The following is a 12094-nucleotide window of genomic DNA, read 5'->3' on the forward strand; positions in this document are numbered from 1 at the left end:
AAATACGCTAATAGGTATATCATTTAAGATCAAAAGTACAGTTTTGAAAAATTAGATTTTTCAATGATCATAGCTTAAAAATATTTTTTTAAAAGCGGGTGGAGGTCGAAATGGTTTTTCTTTTAATTTTGATAGTGGAATGTAAAAAAAATCACAACTTAATATTTATATTTTCAAGAATAAAGGAAGTGGTTAAGGTATTATATACATATATAAAATGGAAACTTTTATATACACGTCAGAAATATATTTTTTAAAGATAAAGATACGCAACATATTATATTTTTGTTTGTGAAAAATAACTAGATCTTAAATAAATCGTATAATAATTTTTAATACTTGAATATTTTAATACTAGAACTCAAATAGTTATGTTCTCATTATCTTAATTCATACGTTACAGAAATCATAGTTAAAGCCATTCTTAGATAATAGCTCCCACTTTTTTAAAATATTGAATGACCTCTAACTTTCATAACCGTATTAAAATTTTATTTGTTAATTAAAAAAATAATTCTAAGATATGTTGAAAAAAGGATAACGTAGTTTTAATCTCGCTAGGATATAGATTTAAAGAAAAATTACTTACAGTTGTTATCCATTTAGAGTTGATCTTTATTAAATAAATAAATTTCAGTAAAATCGTCATGACGTTTACAATTAAAAATTTCAAATGTTGTAGACTATAATTTATTTATTGTTTCATTAAATAGCTAATTTTAAACAAATAAATACTTTTGTTTCTAAATCTATATGCTATAGTAAAATTATAACTACCGTGTTCTTTTTTCAATGAGCGCTTTGATTTTTTTCTATTAATTAATAAAATTTTAATACGGTTATCACAGTTGAAAATTATTGGGCAGATTTAAAAAGTGAGGACCATTGTCTAAGAATATTCTCAGTAAAAAATAATTATTTTTGCTAAATTTTTCATATTAAATATTTTTTACAAATTTTGTCATAGAATGATTCATATCAAGACTAATAATTAATTATCATTAATAAATTTTATTGCTATTTATTTATTATATAGTTAGCTCAATATTTGAATACAGACTTTGATAGAAATAATAAGATTTTAAGTAAAAGTAATTTTTCTTAAAGTGTCATCAATATTTTGCAAATAAATAATTAATAAAAATAAATGTAATGAAAATAGTAATAACAATAAGAATTTTAGTTTAGCATTTGATGTCCGATATTTCATAGTCATTTTATCACAGATTATTTAATTTTATTATTTTAAAATTACTATTTTGAAATGTATCGTTTCATTAAATTTTTGAATATAATATTTATCTAGCTTTATTAATAAAATAAGAAATTTTTCAAAAATTATTTACAAGACTCACTGGAACCACAAGTAATAATTTTACATTCCAACGCGTAGAAGACTTTGAATTCCACAAATGGAATTCAATAAAAGTATTGAATGTCAATGCTTTGTTAATCAATTAAAAAAGCTATAATTTCTTCGTTTTAATTTAATAAATATATGTGTATATTTTGAAAAATATAAAATAAATTTTTAATAGTAATAAGTTTTATCAATAGATAAGTCAAACCTCGATGACAGATTTTTAATAATGGAAGCGATTGTGTCCTAATAATAGAAGCAAATCGCAGATCAGTGATATTGTCCATTCGTGACCACAATTAATAACGTATTCAGACGCAGGAGTCGATACAACTGAACTTGTCATGTGACTAAGAAGTATTTTTCATATCAGCAAATACAATTTATTCCCACCAGAATATCTACCATACACTCATGAACGTTTATTAATATTTATATATTATATTTATGAATTTAAGATAAATTTAGTTAATAAAAAAAATTATTATTTATTTTTATTTTTTATTTAATTATTTAAATATTTAGTAGAATTAAATTACTTGACTAGAAATAAATGACAATAAATTTCATTGATTATTAACCTTGAATATTTATCTAAAATTTTAATTAACTCTTGAACTCGAATGGTTAATTACATGACGACAGATTAAACTAAGAAATTTCTCTTCTATAATTAATTGAATGATGTCGTGTCACATTCTTGTATATCCACGCGTGTTGAAAATTGTGATAGGTCGCGCAGTAAAAAGCACCACCCTCTACTCGGAGTCTGCGAACTGGTCAAGGACACGCGCTGGTGCGTATTGATCGAGTGCGAGTCACAGTACTTACACGTACATCGTTTCTTACGATACAAGGTAGAAAATTATAGATGCTAAGACTTGTGTCCTTTCTTTACTTTTTTAGTAGATTTTATAGAAATCTGGCTATTGCATTTATTGTCATGGTGAATTTTTCGTAGAATTTTTTCTGAATTTATCATAATCAGTTATGTAGGTTTCAGAAATATCATATTGCTTCAATAGTTTTGTATATATTAGACTGGGCTAAAAAATCGATTTTTTTTTTTACGATACTTTGAAAATATTAATCATGATGACAAAAAAAATTATCGTGCATGTTTAAGCCCTTAGTATTAATATTAAGAGGTGTATCATGGCAATTTGCGATTTTCTTTTAATGGGTGGGTTTTTGTTTCATAACTCTCACACAATCGAGATAAAAGAAATTGACTTAGATACATTTCTTGTAGGAAACTGAATGCTCTACAAAAAAGGTTTGAATGAAATTTTCCGTCAAACAAACTGTTTCCTTATAATTATGCCTTGAAAAATAGTATGATTTTACAATTTAATTGTTCAACTTTGAAATTTTGTAATTAATGTAAAAATCAGTTTCCGAACAAAAGCCGATAGATAGTCTCAAAGGAAATTAAATGCTCCACAAAACATGTCTCTTAACAATTTTTGCTAAATTCACTCTTTTAAAAGTTATTCAAGGCATGATTATAAGGAAACGGTTCATCTGACGGAAAATTTCAATCAGACCTTTTTTGAAGAGCATTCAATTTCCTACAAGAAATGTATACAAGTCAATTTCGTTTATCTCGATTGTTTGAGAGTTATGAGACAAAAACCCGACCATTAAAAGAAAATCGCAAATTGCGATGTTACACCTCTTAATATTAATATTAAGGGCTCAAACTTGCATGATAATTTTTTATGTCATCATGATTAATACAGTGCTCCCTCTCTATAATCCCCAACTCGGGGCTAAAATTCTAAGAATTCCTTCTTAGAGAGGGACCCCACTTTTTCTGAAGAGTACTAAACAGAGAAATGCGCGCGCAGTCTTTCTGAATGTACACAAATATATTTTGTATACAATGTAGCGAGAGTAGGAGAACACATTCCCCTCAAAATGAGGGAAAGTAGAATCATATCGAGGGGAATTATAGAGAAGCACTGCATCGTAAAAATCAACTATTTTTGTTTTTCGCTGAAAAAAAATTTGAACTATATTAAGCTAAAAAATTTTTGTTACTGTAAAATGTTTGAATGCTCGTATCTTATGAACAATACACTTATGAACAATACAATATAAGTGAAATAAACAATTTTGTAGAGGACTAAATTTCTTGAAAAATTGGTATTCTGCATATTTTTTGTAAGATGAGCCGTTTTTTCACTATTGCCAAAAATATATGAAAAAAGTGAAAAAATTTACTTTCGGAGCTGATACAATCCACATGGATCGAGTTAAAGCAAAATCGTTTCATAGAACTTCAAAAAGCAACAAATACTCTACAAATAAAAACTGATTTCAAAACGATAGCTTAAAATCCAGCTAAATTACAGCAATTTAACAAAAAAGTTATTCGATTTACATGCTTTTTCAATGGGAAAAATTTTAAATGAAAAAGGAAGTACTTAAAATTAATATTAAGGGCTCAAACTTTGAAGGAAATCTTTTTTCGATGTGTACAACAAAATTTAGATGTTAAAAAAAAAAAAGTCGATTTTTTTTTAAAGCACCCGAATATATATATATATATTAGGGTGGGCCAAAAAAAAGAACTAATTTTTTTTTCTTTAGTTACCGTGAAAATATTGTTAGAGATGATGAAAAAAAAATTCTGGTAAAGTTTGAGCTCTTAATATTAATATTAAGAGGTGGCTCATCGGGTTTTTCAAATTCCCATTTAAATAACATGGAAAAAAATAATTTTTTAGTTTGGAATTTTTACCTCGGCAATGGCTCATTGTACGAATAAACCCGGCATAGATTTTTGTAGGAAATTTAACGCTCTACAAAAAAGCTTTCTTATCATTTTTCGATAAATCCATCTGTTCAAAAGTTATTCGAACTCGAAGCCAAGTTAGAGTAAATTTCGAGATCTTTTTACTTTTTCGGTGAAACTATTGGACTTATCGTAAAATGTCATAGAATCTTTTTTGTAGACAATTTTATTTCCTACAGATTATCTCTGATAAATTTTCTTTAAATTTCGTTATGTTTCTTTGTTATTTACATTTTAATGCCAAGCTCCTAAAAAAGTAGTGTTTTGATCGATTTCGAGAACTTGGCATTAAAATGGAAATAACTAGAAAACAATGCAGAGTTTGAAAAAAATGTATCAATGATAATTTGTAGGAAATAAAATTGTCTACAAAAAAGAGTCTATGACATTTTACTATAAGTCCGATAGTTTCGCCGAAAAAGTAAAAAGGTCTCGAAATTTACTCTAACTTGACTTCGAGCTCCAATAACTTTTGAACAGATGGATTTATCGAAAAATGATAAGAGACCTTTTTTGTAGAGCGTTAAATTCTCTACGAAAATGTATGCTGGGCTTATTCGTACAATGAGCCATTGCTGAGGTAAAAATTACAAACTAAAAAATTTTTTTTTTCCATGTTATTTAAATGGGAATTTAAAAAACCCGATGAGCCACCCCTTAATATTAATATTAAGAGCTCAAACTTTACCAGAATTTTTTTTTCATCATCTTTAACAATATTTTCACGGTAACTAAAGAAAAAAAATTAGTTCTTTTTTTTGGCCCACCCTAATATATATATATATATATATATATGGGATATAACGCGCCCTGTGGCAACAAGCGTTTTTAATTCTTAATAGAATCAAATGAAACTTGAAATACTTATTCTTTGGCCGAAAGTCAAGATCAACTTCAAAAATGAGCCCAATCAGTCGATTAGTTTCAAAGTAGTGGGCGTTTGAAATTTTTGTAATTTTCGAACGAATAATGTCCTATTTATTTATCTTATTAACTTTTGAATTAAAAGTGATAGCTGTTTTTTTTTAATGTATTTTAAAGTTCATGTAATTAACTTCAATTTTAACTATGTAACTTACCATTTCGAAAATTTTTTTTAAATAGTCTGATGCATTTGAAATTCCAAAAAATATCGAAAAAAAAAAGTTTTTTTCGCCTTTTATTTTTTATATATTCTGAGCACTACGCTAGCTTTCAATTACACTGCTGTGATTTCATTTAAAAACTTATACTTCGATCATTATGACGTTGTAAAAGCAACTATATGATTTGTAAAGAGACTATCGAGCTTTGTGACCAAGATAGTACCGACAATTTTGAAGGGATCATAATAAAACTTGGCACACTTATTTTTTAGTTCGATAGCTTGATCAAATTCGAAAATGAGCGAAATCCATAAATTAGTTTAAAAGTTATAGGTGTTTGAAATTCCTCAAATTTGGAAAAAAAATCATCTTTGGCTGATAAATCTATAAATTATTTTGGAATCAAAAATCGTAATGCATTATTATCATTCAAGATATTTTAAAGCTTTTTTCATTAGCATTAATTTCTGTTACTCAATATGCTTTTTGGACAATAAAAAATTTGTTTTTCAATTAATTATTATGGGAAAGCTTAAAATTAATAAATAAATGATGAGAAATGTATTTCAATCTCGGTTATCGAACGATCTTTTTTTTTATCCTGTTTTAATAACAATTAATTTATTTTTCTTAGAATGATTAATTTCTGTGTTTTTTTTTTTTTTTTTTTTTTATTCATCACAATTAAATTTCTGATTCACCTATTTTATCTTTTTCTTTTATAATAAACTTGGAAATGAGATAAATCAAAGTTCCGTCAATATTTCCCTTTCTTATAGAGTTTTTACTCATGTCCACGATGCACTCACTATCTTACTTTCAATTCTTTATATTTTTTATCTTTCAACTATTGTTACCTTGACCTTAGAATCCTGTATTCATAAAAACTTTTTTTTTCTCACCATTTTAATTACTTTTGTAGTCAACTTTTAATCCCCATTAAACTCTATTTCAAGCTTTTACTCTCTAAGCATGAATTAGTGAATATTCACTTATTACACTTATTCATGTTTAGAGAGTATTTTATCCGATATTCCAAAATAATAATTTTCATAAAATAAAAGGAAAATAAAATTAAGATACAAATATACTATTATAATTATAATATTTCTAATTGTAATGATAAAAAATTACTTACATTATGATAGTAATAAATATTAAAATTAACACTCACCAGTATCTTCTTGAGTAATAGACTGTTGAGCAATCGGAACATTAGTTTGAGAAGGTGCCTTTCTAGACGGTGAAGTTTTACAAGATGTTGTAGGGGGTTGTTTAAGAGCACTAGTAGGTACTAAACCTTCAGCTGGTGGTTCAGTTTGACCTGGTGCTAAAGGTAACCGTACTAAAGTCCATTCGCTCGTATTACTACTTCCAGAATGTATACTTCCATTTTCCAACACTTCAACCTGTTGACCTTTTGTAACACTTAGCTCTCGAGAACCTGGTGTAGCTGCATGATCAGCTACCACCCAAGTCATTTCGGTTACACCTGTCTATAAAAAAAAAAAGAAAAAGAAAAAGAAAAATATATATGTACGTTTTATGAATAAATAAAATACATATATTATAATATTAAGTGTATATTTTGTATGATTTAAGCAATTTCGTATTTATGATTCCTTAATTATTAAAAATTATAAAACTTTTTTTTTTTAACTTGCTAAAAAAACTTTTCATTTACATTTTTTTTTATTCTTAATTTATAATAATAATCATACTTAATGTGCAAACGAAGATATTATAACGATTAGATTATTTGAAAGTAGTATGGATAGTAAACACGCAAGCTTAGTTAGATAAAAATCTAAAACAGGTGGTTCGTCGCTTTTAAATTCACTTGAATTTAAGAACATTATAATACAGATACTAAAAGATTCTTAGGAAAGTTAAGAGACTTGTTGGAATAATCGATGAGATAAAATCAATAAATTGTATTCACGAGCTTTGAATTTGCGCACCGCCGGAGCGGTTAATATATTATTAATGCTCCAATGAATTTTATTTACTTAAAAAGATTTACAAATGCATTTTTTTTTCTTTTTTGACAATTTTAATTTAAAAAATTTAGTTTAATTAATAGATTATATTGTCATTTTCATAATTAAAATATTTAATCTAATCATAATTTAATATAATTATAATTAATTTATTAAATTAAAGTTCAAAGGACACGAGTCTATCCTAGATAAATCTTTTTACGTTATAGACTGAATTGGACTAGCACGATTGTGTATGACCATGGATAATCCGCAGTGAAGCGAAATCAAAGCAACGAGGATATAAAGCCTCTTCACGACCTTCAGATATACTTTATTCAACGAGAAAACAGTACGGCCTTTATTTATGATCTGGATCATCGACATTTGCCCTCTAAGTAATTTTATTATTATTAAAAAAAAATACACATTTCAATTTTTATTCCAATAAAATTAATTACGTTATTTTGTCATTTAATATGATAATCAATACTAAAAAATATATTTAATATAATAATAAGCTATTGAATAACTATATTTATAATGAATATAAATTAATTAAATTTACAGTGTATTGATGTGCATACTGAATAATTAAAATTTTTATAAAAAACAGCTAGATTAAATTTCCATTACAATATGTTTATGTATTCCAATACAAACTTAAACAAAAGACTCGTTGAAACTTGCTTAATTCACTGGGATATCATTTTCCAATAAGTTCACGCGTCAATAAATCTTATTCAAGGAGAAATATAATAAGTTAATAAATGATCAATCAATTGCGGATTAATATTTATAAAATTAGATCAACGATGGCATTTATTGCAAATGAAAGGGTAGAGGTAAATTATTAAAGGTGAAATTCAAAATAATGTTAGAAAAAAAAAAAAATTATTTTTTTTTAAATTCTAAAATTATTGAGAAACTTCTTTATGGCACTACTATAATTCACATTCGCAATGAGGATAAAAAGATGTTGTATCTTAAAGATGTATTTCTGATAATCAAAAAAGCATAGTCATAAAAACAGGCTGTATAATAAGTCTATTCATTATTTTTTGCAATGTCTGTTGAGGTTTCAGTTCATCTTGGGTAAAACTAAACATACCAACACTTTTTTAGTATCTTTTCGCTAAATTAATTTTGCTACATTTTTATTTTATCTTTATTTACATTAGAAATTTTAATTCTTTATAATTTATTTTTATTTCTTATATATTTTTTTTACATTTATATTTAATAAGTTTTTTGTTTATCATTTTCATGAATATTAAAAAATAGTTTATTCAAGATGATATTATTTTTAATAATAATATTATTTTTACCTAAAGTTTAACAATGACTTTATATTATTGAATTATTTAATTTAATTAACACAAATTGTCCTTTCACAATTTGAGAAAATATGAACCAACGACTTTGATATAAATCAATTAATAGAATTGCTTATACACATAAGTGATTTGACCATGATATTTACTCAAGTGAATTTAATTTTAATTTGCAATATCAAATTATTATTGGTCAATTTTATTTTACAGTGCACAACATTGTTTATTTTAATTTTATAATATTTTTAATAAAATAAAATTAGTTTCCTCCGATAAATTATATAATAGAAAAAATATAATTTCTTGTATTAATAAAAAAAATAAAAATAATTATTAATAAGTGCACCATTATTGAATAATCGTATAAATGATTTATATAAATTTCATTGTCATTTCAGAAATTAAAAAGAAAAAATAATAAAAATAAATAATTAATCTTACACTGTAAATAAAAAATAAAGAAGAAACGGAAACGCCCTTGTTGTTTTTGACTGATTATTGAAGAAGACACAGAAAAGAGAATCGATTGCTTAGAGATATAAAAAAAATTAATTTTATAATAAAAAATAATATCAATTTTTCATCAATATTGGTAAGACTTAATGATGAAATTATAAAGAGTAAGTTAATGGAAAATATATTTTTAGAATGACTGCGTAGTAGTGACATAGTTTGTACATCAAATTTTGAATGAAAAATTTTTGATACGTTCCACTTGTAATGTAATTTTCACAACTCGATTTATGAAATGACTAAAAAATTACTTTTTTCTCCTTAAAGATAAAAATAAATAATTTATTTATCTATAATTCACGCGAGAAGTATTAAACTGTAAAAATAAGAAATTTTCAATAGGAAATACTATTCCTTGTTTTCATCTTTATTGATAAAATTTTGTTTGATATGGTATCAGCGGTTTGTTTTTTTATTTTATGTTTCGCTATATTATATCACTGAAATAACAATTAATTATTTTTATCGCATAAATATATTTTATGAACAAACGAAATTTCATTTCTCAAACAAAAAATTAAAAAGAAAAAAATGGTTTTGGTTTCAAAACCGAGCGAGTATTTATATAACGTTCATCAAGATATTACAATATTAATAATTAATTTTATTATAACATAAAACCCACACGCATTGTACCTGAGCTAAGGAAGGATTTCGACGTAACTGTCTAGCCTGGAATGAGCCAGGTGTATCAATAGTGTGTTGTCGCGAGAGTGCAGGATGTGGTGGTGTTACAGAGCCTTGTCGAAACCATGGAAGAGAAATCTTGCGTCGTGCCTTTTGGACAATCGTCGTCGGTTGTCTAGCTGGTGACGTCATTGCAGATACTGCGGATTTCACGCGATTTTTTTTTCTCACTCTTTCCCCGGTTCTCTAATTTAAATTTTTATTGTTTGACGGTACAACTGCAGTTGGTATTTTCTAGAAATCGCTTTTGTGTTTTTGTTTTTTATGCAAGATGACAAAATCGTAGTCGCGTCGATGCCTTTACCGTGGCGGCGACGGACTTGGCGACAAAGTCACAGACGGTCATGATCACGAGATTTTCCAGCCGGACCAGAGAACCACTGGAACGGCGTTCTCGGAGTCCGGCGGACTCGAGAGTCACGTCCGTACTGATATTTGAGCTGTTCCTGGGATAAACTCCCAACGCAACTACGACAGAAACCCGGCGAACACCTCTTCACGTACGGTTGAGCGCGCTGGCAAATAGTACCATCAGCTCCCACACAATCTAACAGCTTTTACGCGCATGTGTAAAACTGATGAGCAATTTACATTTATATATTGCTCGAGCAAACTACTTTCAATCGTTTTTCCTCACAGATCTGGTAAGCGTCTGCTCCAGATCATCGATCCTGGTACATTCACTTTATACCCAGGCTGCTCTATCTTTTTATCTTGCTTTGTCTACTCTCGGACAAAAGCCTAACTCATATGACCTGGCCATCATAATTTCGTACGTTTCAAATTATATTATGTATTATTTTTCATTTAGTGAAATTAAACCAAGTTGTTTTTAATTAACTAAGTATTTCAATAATTTTATAGATTATTATTAACAATAATCAATACTTTTTTTTTTACATTTGTTTTTATCAAAATCTATTTACTCAACTAGATTTTATGAAATTATATTTGACGTTTAAAGTTATGAAAAAAAATGTGAGAATATTATACTCATTTTGTATAACAAAATCGATAAAAATAATTATAATTATAGTTATGGTCGATTATTATTATGATTATATTTTAAACGAATAAAAAAAAATATTTCGTCTTTATGCTAATATAATTTTAATTATTGATGATTTAATGAAAATTAATTTACCTTATCTGAATCTGTTGTATTTGTTGATCCAAATGATGCCAATGAATTTCTATCCAAATTTTCGACACTGTCATCAAGGGATGCACATTCTTCTAAATCACGGCTTGATCTCTGGCTTGAACTCTTTTTAGCTGGACTCTTAGGCATACTTAAACTAAAGTAAGTTTCTTGTATCACTTCACGTAAACGTTTAACCCAAAGTTGTTTTGCTTCTAACGAATTTGCACGCAAAACGACCCTTGTGTCACTAGTTGGTGCACGACCAGTCCATACCGCAAATTTACATTCATCACCTTCAATATGTTCAGTTACACCAAGCTCTGAGGTCATTAGACGACTTTTATAAATATATTTGACCTACAAAAAAATTAAAAAGAAGTAAATGAATAAATAGTAAATTTTATCTATAAAATAATCAAAGTATTTCAGTAAAATACTTTTAATTTACCTTTCCCGCAGAATCTTTAACTTCTTTGCTAAAAAGAAGATATAGTTCAAAAAGAAAAATATGACGATCTCTGCCTTTACGTATGAGCTGTTTAGGATCCCAAACAGTAAAAGAATCTTGCAAAACTACATCACCAAGTGCATCGATTCTAACATCGCAGCCTTCAAGTAAACTCAAATGTAAGGCATCGTTTGCTTTTTTAGGCACATTCAACATAACTTCAAGTCCATCTTTTATTTCTCCTTGTCCTTCTTGACAACAAGCCTGTAAATCTTTGAGCAATAACTGATACTTGGTAATTCTCTGTACTGGCTTTATAAGATATGCAGCTATTGGATGCTCAACACGATGTTTTCTTTGTAAATCTTCAAACCAAAGTCCTCCATGAGCCACTAACAATTGATTACTTTCTGGTTTATTTTTACAATACATAACGTACATATCAAATTTAGCAGCCCAAGTAACAAAACAATGACCAACATCCTCTGGCATTGTTTCATATTTTTCAAGTTCACGTAAAAATATATCACTATGGAATTGATAAATCTCTTCCATATTACTAAATATTATTGATTCACGACTTTGTAATCCTGGTGGAACATTACCACGGCCATTTCTTGTTTCTTCTAAGAAACATCGAATACATGTCTCTAAATCTTTCACATAAGTTCGTTCTGTTTGCAATAATTCAGCCATGATAAATCTGTAATAATAAAATAGTAATAATAATAATAAATTATATAA

General features: G+C 27.1%; 1 protein-coding gene across 5 annotated transcripts in view; it reads right to left on the reverse strand.

The window, feature by feature from the left end:
• The window catches only part of LOC103577688 (triple functional domain protein), a 28765-nt gene that overhangs the window by 9507 nt on the left and 7164 nt on the right, over nt 1-12094 (reverse strand). For all 5 annotated transcript variants that reach the window (XM_053738613.1, XM_053738612.1, XM_008558451.2 and 2 more), the window contains 3 exons: nt 11351-12053; nt 10903-11259; nt 6420-6741 (listed from right to left, as the gene is read on the reverse strand). In XM_053738613.1, coding sequence (XP_053594588.1) covers nt 6420-6741; nt 10903-11259; nt 11351-12053 — 1382 coding nt within the window. The remainder of the gene's footprint in view (nt 1-6419; nt 6742-10902; nt 11260-11350; nt 12054-12094) is intronic.

Source organism: Microplitis demolitor, chromosome 4 (assembly GCF_026212275.2).
Source record: "Microplitis demolitor isolate Queensland-Clemson2020A chromosome 4, iyMicDemo2.1a, whole genome shotgun sequence".
In the NCBI taxonomy this organism is placed as follows: domain Eukaryota; kingdom Metazoa; phylum Arthropoda; class Insecta; order Hymenoptera; family Braconidae; genus Microplitis; species Microplitis demolitor.